Raw genomic sequence first — 15,566 nt, forward strand, 5'->3', positions numbered from 1 at the left:
CCAAGTTTCTTTTTGCTCTCTTCTTAAGGCAGGGACTCCAGCTAACACCAATACATAAGGGCATGATGCTGGGGGTAACTGTAAGACCTCCTTATTGGGTATTAAATCTGTGGCTTTTGGACTGTGTATTACTGTCTTACCAGAGTGACTACCGGGTCTATTGGGAGTCTACTTGTATTTGTGGTCTATTTGTCAAACTCCCTTCAGTTCCATAGATACTCTGCAGCCCGCCCTCGATATGCCCCTCTCTATTATATACTGAGTTGTTAGGATTTGACAGAGGCGCATCTTTAGGCACACTGCCCCTACTACATATTGCATCCTTACCATAGGGGGCCCAACCCTCCACCTGTGATTGCAATTGCGGTTGTATTTGTACTTGGGGGGCCTCCCTACTGGATAGTTGGCTTAATCTCAGATTCTATGGACAATTTTATTGTTTGCTCTAGCCTTCCAACTATTTTCTCTATTTGCGAGTTGTGGGACATAGCCTACCTCGGTCCGGGTACTCAATGAATTTTTTAATATAATTTGGGCTTCTAAATTGCGGTCTGGCTTTTTCACTCTGACTATCCCCCCAGCTTTCTTCACCTTTGAATTCCTCACAGCAGGATTAGCTTTCTTGCATAACCGTTGTTCTTGCCCCTTATTTCCCACGAGCGATCTTTGTTTTCGTAGCCTGGATGTCATAGCAGGACTAGATGGACTACTTGTAGCATCTTGCACTACTCGTGGGGAGATAGTGGGAGTATTAGATAACCGAGTGTCATTATTGTGGGACTCAGCGGAATTGTTTGCAGTTTATCTATGGGTTTTGGAGAACACAATAACCTGTTTGTAGAAGGATTTACAGGGTCAAGGGATAGACGCCGTTCTGCTAATTGTATTTCATGATTCAATAGTGATTCTGCTCTAATAATAAAGGCATCCAGCGTGGCAGCCGGGCCCTTACACTTACTCATAATTTTTATCTAAAACTCTCAGCGTTACAGATGCAAAAGAAGAAATATACAAGGATCAAATTAGCAACTGCTAAGACCCCCACCCTCGGAGCAGAATTTAGCGCAAGTAGTTAGCCTACCACGCAAATAACAATGGTTAAACATTAGGGGGGTGGCCCAGTCCAGTCTCTGACAGTCCCTGACAGGCACGGGTGGGCTGGCCCTTGGCCCGGGCTTTGCCCGCGCGCGTCCTGCACTGCGGGAGCCCTGGTCTGCTTAGGAAGCGCCTCCTGGCACTTCCTGATGACGTGGTTTGCGAGCACCAACAGCAGAGTGCTGGGAAGTGTAGTCCTGTGCACCAGCGTTGGTGGCGGAAACAGCGGGACAGAAATAGCAAACATTGCGGTCCCCTCTGACCGTTTTCGCATTGAAATATAGATCTGCCCAATTGGTGATGAACAAAATACTTGTGAGCAGAAGAATCGGTGCGCTAGTTTAACCAGCTATACAGGTTCAGCGTTACAGACGGCAAGCCTTAACTAGCTGTACACATTCCTCTGTGTTCAGCGTGAGGACCGGCAAGTCTGCAACCAAGACAAAAGTGGTAATGCATCCAGTATATCCGGGGCAGACAGCTCATTAAGCCAGGTCTCGACCAAAAATAGCCCAGCTGGTTTTTGGTCCGTGAGTAGGTGAAATATTTCTGCACAATGTTTACTTACTGATCTACAATTTAGGGAGAGGCAGAGTAGGGGGTATCAGCAACTCTCACTGCTTCCCCACTTTCCATTACTTCCATTACTGGTGTAAACATGAAGCCACAGTTCCTGCAGTCTCCTCGCCCACCCGCAACCGCTATGGAATGAAGACAATCGGTGTCTACCAAGTCTCTAAATTCCATCAACTCCTCTGAAGAATACCCCCCAATATACTTGTCGGATGAACCAGGGGTACAGGAGTGGACGGGCACGAACGGGCACAGACGGGCTTGCCTTTAGAGCGCCAGTGGCGCGCGTCCGCTGTGCGCCCGTTAAGCATGCACATATGTAGTGTGTGCGCTGGCAAGACTCAAACGCTCCAGCTGCACCACACTGCGCCAGAAGTAGGAGTGCTGGGATATAAACGGAAATGCTGGAGGATACTTCACAGCGCACTCCGCTCAATCGGCACAAGCCGCGGCAGACCAGGGGTAGAGTACCCCCGGTGAGATCCAGAGCAGACTCACAACTCAAAGTAAGCAGCCCTTCCCTCTTCTCCCTACTAGGCGTGGCACATAAAAAAAGTACGAGTGAAAATTAAAAAGCAAGTCAGAAGTAACACAGTTAAAAAGAATGCATCAACAGTAAAAACACCCTTAGGTTAATTTCAGCATTAGTGAGGCAGCGCCAAGGACTGAATAATAAATTATAGATGGAACTCAGAGGTACAGTGAATTGGGAGGTTAACTTTAAGTTCCTGAGTAAATATTCTACAATTACACTATACAGAGATGCGGAGGAGCCGTCAGAAGCCCTTAAGCAGTTCAACATACCATATACGTAGGCTATCTGGTTTTAGGTTTAAACCTATAATAACTGAAAAAACCAAACCCAAAGGAAAATAGCCATCACCAGTGTAAACATATAAACATTGAAAAAACACCTTCACAACCAGAAACTAAGTGCCATTCAAAGAAAGGAAAATATGAATGAAAGAATCATTTTATTTCTTCCTGAAGGGGGCAATACAATATAACTTTGTTATACAAGGCAGCAGCACGAAATACTGGGCTAACATTATTCTGCTTGAGTTTTGTTGTTTAGGGATGTCAGTAAAATAGTTTCTTCCTTCTGCTTTTTTAATTTTTGTGGTCTTTATTCTAAAGATGAAGTGTTTAGAAGTATGTTTTAGGTCTTATTTAGTTATTTTATAAACTGTAGAGGATCAGGAAATATCAAAATCATATTTGATATGTTGGCTACATTTGATTTCACTGATAGGTAAAATGGCTGGTTTCATAATAATCTTTCCCAATATGCACCTTCACATTTACCCACAGATAGAGAATGGCTGAAATCCTTTGATACATCAGCCCCCTTTTCTAGGGAGTCAGTATTGATTGTAGGTGAAATGCCAAACACCCCAGGCTTTAAACATTCAATGCAAGGTGTAGTGACAGGTATATGTGAAAAGTGTTGTCACCAAGCATCTGAGATTGTAATGAAAACAAGACACCAGACGTTTGGTAAATAAGGAATGCTGCTGCAAAAAAGTTCCTACCAAGTTCAATAAAAATTGGAGTGATATTGTTTGTATTTGCAGTAGTTCAGCTACGTATATGAAAAAGTTCTATGATTACCTACTAAAACTGATACCTGGGTTGAAGCGCTTCCCTGTAAGAGATCCTTGTCACTTTCTAGATGTTATGCTGAAAGCATCTTTACAATCTTCAGAGTTAATGAAGAATTCTATTGACTTTGTAGTCCATTCTGGCGCACTGTTTCGTTATTCCCAGGAACTAAAATGCAAACAAAGAGTCATCCTAACTGTGTCATTCAGCCGGTGGTTCTCAGTCTTAAAGGCTGTGAATGCTATTGTGTCTATGTGGTGACCATTTATAGAATCTTTGCTTAGTGATGATGCCAAATGCAAGAAATGTTATGATCTTTGGTCACATATTGATAGTGATGTAAAACAAATACAGTCTACTGCATGTTTAGGTTTTTTCAGAAAAACAGGACTGCTGTAGTGGACATAATCAAAATACTAGTGTCTGAAAATACCCTTGTCTAGCAAGTGTTCCGAGTAATTGGTGTAGATGTGAAACATCTCCTTGAGAGTAGGCTGGGAGACACTTTTAGTGACTTTGACACTGCAACCTGCTCCTTGTTAAAATTCTTGCACCTTGGTAAGCAAAGAAATGTTGAGGAGCAATTCAGGAAATTTTATTTTACAGTCTATGGAAAATGGCTTGCAATGATGCATTGAAATAAGTTAATGAAGCCTCACTGAGGTATTCTGCACTAGTTCTCGATCCCTTCTGTATTTTTTCCAGACTTTGAAAAGTACTGCTTCATTTTTGACCGCATCAATAAGTGAGGGCATATATGCCCAATTCAACGCATATGTTGCAGAACATGTCCTAGAGAATGACAATCTTCAGGTGCTGCAGTATTGGCATGGAAAGCTGTCATTGGCCAGAGTTATCAAATTGTGTACTGGCTGTTTTGGTGTTGCCCATCACAAGTGCCAATTCTAGAGGGCTTTTTCACAGATAAACGTTTACATAGGATGGAAAGAGTGTGCATGACCAAAGACTCACTAAAGAAGTATTGTATGGTGTACTACAATTAGTTTGATTTGTAAAAATGTATTTAGACCTTATATACCCTTTACACACGCTGTCTATACACATGCACTAATATTTCATAAACACAGGAAAAACACTGTTTCTGTTGTTTTTGATGGCACGAAAATGTATAACCACTATTTTTTAAGGTATTGAAAACACTGAAAAAACACGACCAGAATTTACCAAAAATAGAAACTGAAAACAGGAAAGACTACCTATACGTGACATCGAACTTAAGGATTCTGCAGGTAATCTAAGAGGCCCACAATATTCTGTTCACCTCTCCATATATTTCATCAAGCTCTACTCATCACAGTCTGCCTCTTCTGAGGTCTACCTGGATAAGATCAAAGGGGCCAGTCCGGAAAATGAAAACCATCAAGCATTTATACATCCACACTCAAAATCTGAAACCGAGGTTATTAAGATTATGGCTGGGTAAATCCCCGGGTAGTAATGGACTGACTATCAAAGTCTTTAAAGAATAAAGTGAGATTGCTTCCCATTCACTGGACATGTCACATAAGGCAGAGACCGTGGGGATACTACCACTGATTCTCAGAATTGGTTATAATTACACTACTGTAAGTACTTAAAGATATGAAAATTGACCAAGACTTTTCAAAGACTGGCAGGACAGGGATACGAATCAGGACATACAGATGACCAATGGACATGTTGTCAGTACACCAGGTAAACATCCTGCAATGCGAGACAGACCTATACATTTATGCATAAACTGTACTACGCATAAAAGTGAATAGTTACATTTTGGTTGGTGGTCAGTTCTGAGTGCATTAGATGTACTACTTCTAATGTGCAGTTCATACCTCTTTCCTGCGAGTGAAAGGGCGTTAGGGACTACTGGGCATACATTTTGGGGGTAAGTCACGAGATGACTGGATTTCAGTTGGATCTATCACCATGTATTGCACTTTTAGGATATGTGATGCACATCCCTAACGCACAGAGGAAGTGCACAGCAATGGCACTGCTGCTAGAGTGTTGGGGGACACGATAATTTGCTAAGTTTGTAGACTTGCACAAGGGATCTAGTGGCATATTATCAAGTTAGCGACAGCTTGTAGGCGATAGCGAGCGGTTTGGGGTCTGCTTTGCATGTCAGCGATATTTATCGCTAATGACATGCAAAGTGGGCGTACCCAACCTGTTAGCGACTGAAAGCAGTCGCTAACATCGCTGTCGCCTATTAGCAAAACACGCGTAGCGATGGAAATTTTCGCGCTAAGCGCAAATATCTCCAAAAACTAACACCTGCTAAGACCAGTTCTTAGCCATTATATCCAATGGGAGGTGGATATAATGGCTAAGACCCTGTTAGCGATAATGCGTGAATATCGCTGTATTCTCAGCGATCTTCACAGATTTTGCCGCCATCGCCGGGAATTTTATTGCTTTTGAGATAAACGTTGCTAATAGCACATTATCTCAGCGATAAAATCCCGTGATGCGCGGCGATAAAAAAATTGCCGCTAACCCTACTTAGCGATAAATATCGCTATTTTTTGATAATATGCCCCCTAGTTCTTTGCAACACTCAGTCAGAAGTATATGCAGTGTTGCAACCAAGTAAGTCTAGACCTAGAGATGTATTGGAGCCATTAAGACAATACCTGGTGTGGAAAGAATTAAATGTACTAATCAGATATAGCTGAGGCACTGCAAAATGTAATGCAAGTTAAGATGACAGATACAGCTATGGAACGGTTGCTGAAATTAAAACAGCAGGCCTGTAAATGCATGATAATATTGTGCTGTAATACTGGTGTGCTAACTACCATTAAATGTAACATTTTTGGCAAATAAAAGTAAAATATGTATATAAAAAAACACTACTGAAACCACATGAGCACCCTTCACAGTGCCCTTCATGTAGATTACTTAATAGTTGTAGACTTAAAACTACTGTTAAAAATCAGCACTATGAGACTAATGCCCATGCAGGTCGGGCTTTGTAATTTGATATCAGTCCATCCTTTAATTATTGAACCGGGTAAACCTCAATCTTTCAGCAGTGAAAATGTGACCCAAAGGGTGTTTGCTTCTCTGGAGTGTGGATTCACATTTGCGATGCTCAAGAGAGTCGTCTTAAATGAGGATGTCATTACCTTGCTCTCCCTACTCTGTAGGGCAGGACGATTCTGTGCAAAATGTAGGGATGCAGATACACCATGACCTGGGTTTAGTTCAAAGGGATAATTGCTGGCATACCAAGTCCACATTGCAGAAAGAGGTGGATAGATGGGTCTTGGACTCATGGCTCTTATCAAGATAGCCGAACTTCCCATCCGCCTTTACTTTTTTTATTAGATCTCGGACTGTAGGCTGCGCTTGCGCAGTCTCGCTCCGAGATTTAATGTTTTTTAGTATGGGGGCTTGAACCTAAACGGAGGCTATAGCCATTGGAGGAGAGGGGCGTCACTCTATTCAAGTCCCGTCTTTTTCCGATCCGGGAGCGTCTTTTTTCGCCCCGAATCAGAAAATGACCGTGCTTCTCCGAGGCATTTCTGCTTCGCCTCGCAGAAAGATGTTGATGTCATGGCGTTGTTTGGCCGCGCAACAGACAGTGACTCCCCCCACCCTGAGCAGGTACGTTTTTTGGCATCTGTTGCCTCGTTGTGTGTCTGTTCCCTTGTGCTTCCCGCCCCCCCCTCATTGTGCGTCTGTTCCCTAGTGCTGTGATCCGGTTTTCGTGCCTCTGTGCCCTGCTTGTGATCCGGTTTTCGTGCCTCTGTGCCCTGCTTGTGATACGGTTTTTGTGCCTCTGTGCCCCCCTGCCCCCTCGTTGCTTGTGCTTGCTGCCCCCTCGTTGCTTGTGCTTGCTCTCCTGCCCCTGCCCCCTCGTTGCTTGTTGTGCCTCTGTGCCCTGCTTGTGATCTGGTTTTCGTGCCTCTGTGCCCCTCTGCCCCCTCGTTACTTGTGCTTGCTCTCCTGCCCCTGCCCCCTCGTTGCGCCTCTGTGCCCTGCTTGTGATCCGTTTTTTGTGCCTCTGTGCCGCCCTGCTTGTGATCCGGTTTTTGTGCCTCTGTTAAGCATGGGCGAATTTTGCGAATCTCGCGTTCGCGAATTTTGCGGATTTGCGAACTCGCAATCCGCAAAATCCGCGAATTCTCGCGAATTTTTTTTTTTTGTGTTTGCGCGGGTTTCTGCCAGTTCGCGAGGGTTTTGTACACTTTCGCAAATTGCGAACTTACCTGTCGGGTCGCAAGTTTCGCGAACTTGTTGTTTCTACGTGTCCAGCCTGTTTGGGACACTCTTCTTCATCACTGCCACTCTCTGTCACCACTGCCACTCTCTGACTACTCATGCCACCCTCTGTTTCATCACAGCACCCTCTGGTTGTCCAGTCAGTGTACATTATTGTGGCAACGCAAGCACACCTTCCCTGCCTCAAGTGACCTGAATTAATTTGGGGCTGATTAATGTGTCACAGAATATTTTTTTAGCTGGCACCTGCTTCCTTAGTGCTTCCTGATTAGTGATCTTTTGCACTTGCTAAGTGCTTTCATTGTTGCAAAATTAGTTACAACACCTGCCCTGCCCCAACTGACAATAATGAATTAGGGGCTGATTAATGGATTTGAACTTCCAGCCTGGCTCCTGCTTGTCTCCCTTAGCTGTAATTCAGGACCTTTGTGGCATATGTGTAACTATTCTGAGGTTCAGAGCAGGGTCACATAATAGTTGCAACTGGCAACTGAACTCTGGAGGGGCCCCTCAGGAAGCACTACAGGAAATGGCTACTAATGATGAGCCTGAACTTTTGAACCTGGTAAGTAGTTTCAGTTTTGCTAAGATCGTATTTCTGCAATTTTGCACTTATTCGCGGGGCGCGAAGTTGTACTGGGAAGCCGCGAACTCACGCGAACAGTGCGAGCAGTGCGAGCAAAATCCGCTGCTCGCGGATTTGCGGATTTTGCGGGAGATTCGCGAATCTCGCGGATTGCGAATTTACCGAAAATCCGCAAAATCCGCAAGCGAAACGGATTTTCCGCCCATGCTTAGCCTCTGTGCCCTGCTTGTGATCCGGTTTTTGTGCTTATGTGCCCCCTAGTTGCTTGTGCTTGCTGCCCCCCCCTCGTGCCTCTGTGCCCTGCTTGTGATCTGGTTTTCGTGCCTCTGTGCCCTGCTTGTGATACGGTTTTCGTGCCTCTGTGCCCTGCTTGTGATCAGTTTTTTGTGCCTCTGTGCCCCCCTGCCCCCTTGTTGCTTGTGCTTGCTCTCCGGCCCCTGCCCCCTCGTTGCTTGTTGTACCTCTGTGCCCTGCTTGTGATCCGGTTTTTGTGCCTCTGTGCCGCCCTGCCCCCTCGTTGCTTGTGCTTGCTGCCCCCTCGTTGCTTGTGCTTGCTGCCCCCTCGTTGCTTGTGCTTGCTCTCCTGCCCCTGCCCCCTCGTTGCTTGTTGTGCCTGTGCCCTGCTTGTGATCCGGTTTTTGTGCCTCTGTGCCCTGCGTGCGCCTCTGTTCTCTGCTTGTGCCTCTGTGCCCTGCGTGTGATCCGGTTTTTCGTACCTCTGTTCCCTAGGGCATTACTGGGCAGAGAGCTCTGTCTGTGTGTGTGTGTGGCTCTGTCTGTCTGTGTGTGTGTGTGTGTGTGGCTCTGTCTGTGTGTGTGTGTGGCGCTCTGTGTTGCTCTGTGTGTGGCTTTGTCTGTGTGTGTGTGGCTTTGTCTCTGTGTGTTTGTGGCTTTGTGTGTGTGGCTCAATCTGTGGGTGGGTGTGTGTGTGGGTGGGTGTGTGTGTGGCTGTGTGTGGGTGTGTGGCTGTGTGGGGGTGTGTGGCTGTGTGTGTGTGGCGCTGTGTGTGTGTGTGTGTGTGGCTCTGTGTCCGCTAATACTCTCTACTACTCTCTAATGCTCACCTATTGCCATTGTAAATGACAATACCATTTATTTATGTTTTAAAAAAAACAAAAAAAAAAAAAGAAAAAAATGCCATTTGCAATGCCAATAGCTCTAACTTTAATAAAGCAGAGACCATTGCATTGTAAAGGCTTGTTAAAATTCCTACGGCTCGCACTAAAAGTTTCTTCAAACCTCCGAGTACTCTGATTAAATGTCTGGGAAGGTAAATAGCCGAAATTAATCTAGGACATAACCACTCTCCACTTCAACCAAGGATTGATGTAAGCCCCAAATATTAAACTATTTTGTTGTACAAATGCATTTTGCATAGTACTGGACTCACTTGGAACACCATCTGTCTAATTTGGTGAGGGTGCTGAAATTAGCCTCTCCATTACCACTAAATGTAATACTAGCTGGCTGACTGCCTGGACATACTACACAAGTCAAGATGGAAGCCTGACCTAACTGAGCACGGAACAAACTATCCTGGAACACAGATGGTCCTTCTGTACACATGTATTTTTGGAAACAACAATCCCCATACACAGTTATCTTCAGAACCAGACTACATTAAAAGACACAGGAGCTTGATACGTGTCCTGAAAATGTAAAAAAAAATAAAATAAAAAAAAATAGTAGTGGGCAGAGTAGGAGTATTATGACCCTTAAGGGGGTGGATCCTGAGGGGAACCCCCTGGAGCCAAATATTTTTTTTAATTTGCCTTTTTGTGATCCATGCATGATGGGGTGTTGTCCACAAACATATCGGAATACAATATTACTTTACCTTAAAATACAAACTGCAGAAATTCACAGAAAACAACAGGTTAAGGTGGATATATATGTGAGGAAGGTAGTAAGATTTTAACATATGTTAAAAAAAACCTTAGCCATTCACTGAAAAGAATGAGGGAAATTAGCCCTGCACTGCTGTGAGGCTCTGCTTATGACCTCATATTTCATGACTGATGACCTCTGACAACTATGGCGTGCAAGTTATACTTATGTCAACTACAAATAAATGGTGAAATTTCCTGTTTTTTAAACTGTAGTGTTGTTTCAGTAAAGTTCAACGTTTTCTGTTTTTTTACACCAGTTAAAAATCTTACTTTTTTCCTCACATGTAACACCACTTTATTCTTCGTTTCATTTCAGTGACTAGTAGTAGTAGTACTAATTCTTTATTTAAATATAAAAAACATCTTTAAAAGATTGCACAAATCACATTGTGTACAGTTTTATGAATAAAAAATAGTAAAAGAGTAGAAAAATAAAATATGACCGTAAGCATGCTAGTTAAAACATTTCAATTTGTAGATTAGCCCTCCCGGACTTTGCAAGTTCTATTAAAATATATGTTCAATCTTGTCAATCAGCAGTAAGGCATCAGCCGTGTTCATTTTATCTAGGTTGCGATAAGCATGCTGAATAAATTTGGGCAAGTTTATGTTTAAGACAATGTTATCTGGAGACAGAGCAGCGATAATAGCATGCCTACAGGTCCGTACTCCCAGCCTGTTCCATTCTGGCTTAAGCAGACATCTGCATTGGAAATTAAATGAGGGACAGATGCAGAGCACATGCAAGAATGTTTCTGTTGCTAACCCGCATCCTCTGCATGTTGTGTCCTCCTTCTTACGACGCCAGGTGGGTACATTTTGAAGAAAGCGTCAGTCTCCCATTCTTAGGGCAATCAGGCAGCGCTTTAGATAAAGTGAAAATGTTGTGGAGAGGTAGGCAGCAGGGGTCAATCGTTTATAGGAGTTGCCTACCGCCCAGGAATGACTGCGTTTCGTGACAAGAGCTTTGTCTGAAGCCAGAGATTTCAGTCTTACACATTTTTTGATTATATTTTTAAAAACAGTCTGACTGGGGTTGAGAGCCCAAAGGTCGGCAACTGACATTTGATGGATGTAATCATTCAGAAGGCGCCCGAATGTTCCCCCTGAATTAGTCTCGCTGATTTCTTTCCAGATTAGGGATACTAGTGTACCTGGTTCGGCCTGTCTTAATTTATGACAGAGCTTAAGGTAAGTACCAACATTAGAGGCTTCATAGTTGGTTAGTCCCAGCTCTAATCTAATCTGGGCCGGGGAAGCAGTGCTTGGCAAATGAAGTACCTTTCTGTAGATTTTGGTTGTGTGTTTGTTTAGGACAGTATTCATTTTGCCTTTAAAGGTCTCTATGCCATAAGAAAGTGTTGGCCCGATTTTTGCTCTAAGGACTTATAATAAAGGGGCAAAGTTTGGACCTGAAAGTTTCTTTGATAGCTTGGCCAAGGATACCGCTAGGGCCGTGGTTTTAGCTGTGATCATACTGCTTTGCTTTGAGAAGCTGCCCCTTGCGTCCAGATGGACGCCTAAATATTTGTATGATTGGCCAATCGAAAGACTCGTTTTGTTGATTGACCAACCACCACCGCTATAGTGTTTCTTACCAAATGGGACTATCAGGGTTTTCTCCATGTTAATTTCTAGATGATTGCCAATCGTATATTCCGATAGTGCAACCAGGAGCCTTTGTAACCCTACTCTAGTGAGGCTAAACAGGACCAAGTTGTCGGCATATAAAAGGTTACATAATGCCGCACCTCCTATTTTGGGTGAATGACTGTTTACCTTGTCTAGAGTGCTTGACAGGTCGGCTATGTATAGGTTAAAGAGAAGAGGGGCCAGCACGCATCCCTGCTTGACACCGCGTGCGGTCATGATTTTTCCCGAGAGATGCGAGCCGGACCCTAACTTCACTCGAACCCATGTGTCAGAGTAGAGTTGAATAATTGGGTTCAGTATTTTGTTTGGAATACCCCACTGTGTCAGTTTTTTCCAGAGAGCCGCCCTAGGCACTCTATCAAACGCTGATTTAAAATCGACAAAACAGCAAAAGACCATCCTACGAGTTAATAAGGCTTTGTCGATTATAGTGGAAACTGCCAGTAAATTTGTCGTAGTTCCTGAATTGGCAACAAACCCCGTCTGGTTCGGAGGAATCAGATCGTGGTCCTTTACCCATTGCCTTAGATCCTCCAGAATGAGTCCTGCAAAATGTTTTGCTTCTATGTCCAGTAGGGCGATTAATCTGTAGTTAGGCATAGCTCGTGATCCAGATTTGTGGATGGGATGAATTATTGCACCCCGCCATGAGTCCGGGATTGTCAGTGTTCTCAGGTTGTGATTAAAGAGATTTAGTAACACCGCGGACCAAAAAGGGATGTCCGATTTGAATAACCCTTGTGGCAGGCCATTTGGGCCTGGTGCTCCATCTTTTCTCCCTTTTATCACTGTTTGGCAACTCGTTCCTCGGTTAGTGCATATACAGGGGTGAGTCCCCGATTTGTATCCAAGGAGGTATTCAGTGATACATCATCTGCAATCCCGCATGCCCTAGGTGGTCTGGTGCAGTCATGTTGTCTTGTGCCTGGAAATGATCTGTTAAATATGCTACCCATTCTGCTTCCTGGATGTTTGCAGAACCAGAGTTTGTTAAGTTCAGGTTGGTGCGGTTAACAAGGGACCAGAATTTCCTTGAGTTTTTTTGCTTGCTTTCCCACACCAATTTTGCCCAGTATTGGTTTTCCTGGGCCTGTTTTTCTTGGGAGACTGCCCTCCTGAATGCTTTTTGGGCATGGTGATATGTGGCAAGGAAGGCGCTGTTCCCCGGGAATTTTAAAACCAACCTCAATGCGGTGTTCCTTGCTCTCTTTAGTGGTTTTATGGCAGCGGAGGTTTCAGCCCCTACTGGTGGTGCGCAGTTTGATCTCTGCGCAGTCGCTGGATATGAGTTGATCAGGTGAAGGCACAGCTGCGACCATTTCCATATCGTGTTGGCATCTTTATCAAGACTGCCTGTTATGAAGTCCTTGCTTGCTTTTAAAACACTCTGACTGTTGGATTCATTCCATTTGAGGCGCTTGAGGTTTTCGGTGTGAATTCCCTTGTAGGTTATAGGAGCCGCTTTATGGAATTCCGAGTTTGTAGTGAGGGTGATGACCTGGGGCCTATGGTCGCTTTCAGACCGTGGGTGGATGCAGAAACTGTTCAACTTAAACATTAGTTCTGAATTGCAGATAGGGGGTGAATCGCTTGCTGTCCTTCCATTCACTACCAGGTAGTCGGCGTTATAGAATCTCATCACAGAGAGCTCACCTAATATATTTGGGGCTTGCTTTGGAGGTTTGGATTGAGTCATGGCCTCAAAGATGTTAGTCAGGTCCGGTCCTTCCATGTCTGCTGCATTCCCCTGAAATAGATTTGTGTTGAAATCTCCCGTGATGATGAGGTCCGAGTTGGGACATTCAGTGGCGATGTCATTCATGATTTCGCACAATCGGACCAGGTGGTCTTTTTTTGTACGGGTGCTGGGATTAATGTACACATTGACGAGGAGAATTGGACACTGCGTCCCCCAGGGGTTAATTTTGACCCCAAGTAACCAGTCTTCTTTGAAATGAAATTGGTTGAGAGCACCTTTTAGGTTGTTTGAGATGTACATGGATAAACCGCCTTTGGGGTGGCCAAATCGGCTGTCCCTGAGTGCTGGTTTCCAAAACTCGATGTATCCTTCTATGGGACAGCCCTCTGCCGCCCAAGTTTCCTGCAGGGCAATTGCTGCATATTTGCACAAGAAAGCCATGGTGTCATCGTTTGAAGTTTTTTGATGGAGTCTACTGATATTCCATGAACACAGTGAGAATGGAGGCCGTCCCTGCTTGTTATCTCTTTTGTGCTGTCTGCCCGCCGCTGAGAGGGGTTTTCTAGAGGAATTGTGTATTTCTACAGATGTTTCACCCGCTGGCGGTCAGTTTGAGTGTTTTGATGACAGGATTGCTGGCAGCCACCCCCAGCTGTAATTAGGTTCTACATTGTCCCCGGCATTTTCGTGCCCTTTTGGTTTAACGTCGGCCCCTGAAGCATTTTTTAAGACCGAGTATGGAGCTAGGTGTCCCACACATAACGGATTTGGCTAAAATACAGCCACTCTTGCTCTGGCGACGTATTTGGATTGCGACGAAAAACACCCTATCTAAACAGATAGTAACAGACTGCATGTCACTGGACCATGTGGGAAAAATCGAGTGGCTCATGTATATGAAGAATTTTCTCACAGACCTAGGGCTTAGTAATTACTATTTCACACCTGAATGAATTGGTGAAATAACCAGAAAAGAACTAAAAAAAAAGGGCCTTGTGCCATGTGGAAGAGATGCGATTTTGCACGGTGGCAAGAAAATCTTCAGTCCAACACTCCTTGGCAGTTATGACCACCCTAGAGATTGAGCCGTACTTGACATATGTCCAGTCACAATTTGAGCGTTTCCAACTGACAAGGTTCAGAATGAATATTTTTCATAGACTGGTGGCTTTCCCGATAAAAAACAGTTGGGAAGAGTGCCTAACAGTGTGCCCATGTGACAACACATCAGAACAATCCACCATCCACACTGTTCTGTTTAGCAAATTCTACTCTGTACACCGTAAACTTTGGCTAATCCCTCTCTTAAGAAAAATGGGTGTAAGACGATGTCGTCCTGCCATGTTGCGCTTGCAATTTATAGAAACTGAAATAGTTTGTAAATATATAGTGACTTTTTTAAAATGTATTTTTAAACATAGGGTAAATCTTTGACTAAAATCCACTTGTATATGTTAGAAAATGAGATATCACAAACGATTAGGGGAAAGATTATCCTTTTTTTATGCTGTAAAATAATAACTTGTTGAATGTGTACATCATGATATACCTGTTGAAATTCTTTTATGGTTTTTATCTAACTTGAAAATCGAATAAAGAAAGATTTACTTACTTACTTACTTAAGACCGAGTAGGGTCTGACGCATCATGTTGTTTTGGATAATGACATGTAGCTGGGTGAAGTCGGTCTTGTTAACAGGGAGGTGGGATACCCGGGAGTGGAGTAAGGGTACACTCTGATTCCCCAATTCCGCAGCGTCGGCTTCTGTTCAAGAAAAGCTTCAACCCAGCTTGCCGATGAAAAGGTCACCACAGTGACCGCAGAGGGTTGATTTCCTCGAGGGGAGAGGAATTTAATGGATTCAATATTGTTCGTGGCCAGAATTTCTTCTGCTAGTTTTAACAGATTGGATCTGTTGAGAATGTCATGCCGCCCTTTAGATTTATATTCGGGGGCCAGTAGAATCTGATGGCACGGTGGATCATTGTTGATTGACACCGGCGCGCTTGTGGGCTTAATGTTGGAATTTTCAACTGAGAAAAAACAGGTTGCCTTTTCCTGAATGTTGTACCTTTCTAGGTGTGCCTCTTCCACTGGAGGTGGCCACCTCTGTATTAACCGGAATTGTGCAATCTTATCTAGGTTACCAAATTTACAACATAGGTTGTCAATCTTCCAATGTCATAAGGGACCATGTATGAAGCATAGATTTGTTAAAAAATATAATTCATTTATTCA

At 44.0% G+C, this 15,566-nt stretch overlaps 1 protein-coding gene across 1 annotated transcript in view; it reads right to left on the bottom strand.

Moving 5' to 3' along the window:
• Positions 1-13,768, bottom strand: part of LOC147669064 (uncharacterized) — a 29,333-nt gene extending 15,565 nt beyond the window's left edge. Inside the window, 1 exon segment of the mRNA XM_086948254.1 lies at positions 12,813-13,768. Within this exon segment, the coding sequence (XP_086804380.1) occupies positions 12,813-13,768 (956 nt within the window).
• Between the last annotated feature and the right edge of the window lie 1,798 nt (positions 13,769-15,566).

This window comes from Lissotriton vulgaris, unplaced genomic scaffold, assembly GCF_964263255.1.
Source record: "Lissotriton vulgaris unplaced genomic scaffold, aLisVul1.2 SCAFFOLD_1082, whole genome shotgun sequence".
Lineage (NCBI taxonomy): Eukaryota > Metazoa > Chordata > Amphibia > Caudata > Salamandridae > Lissotriton > Lissotriton vulgaris.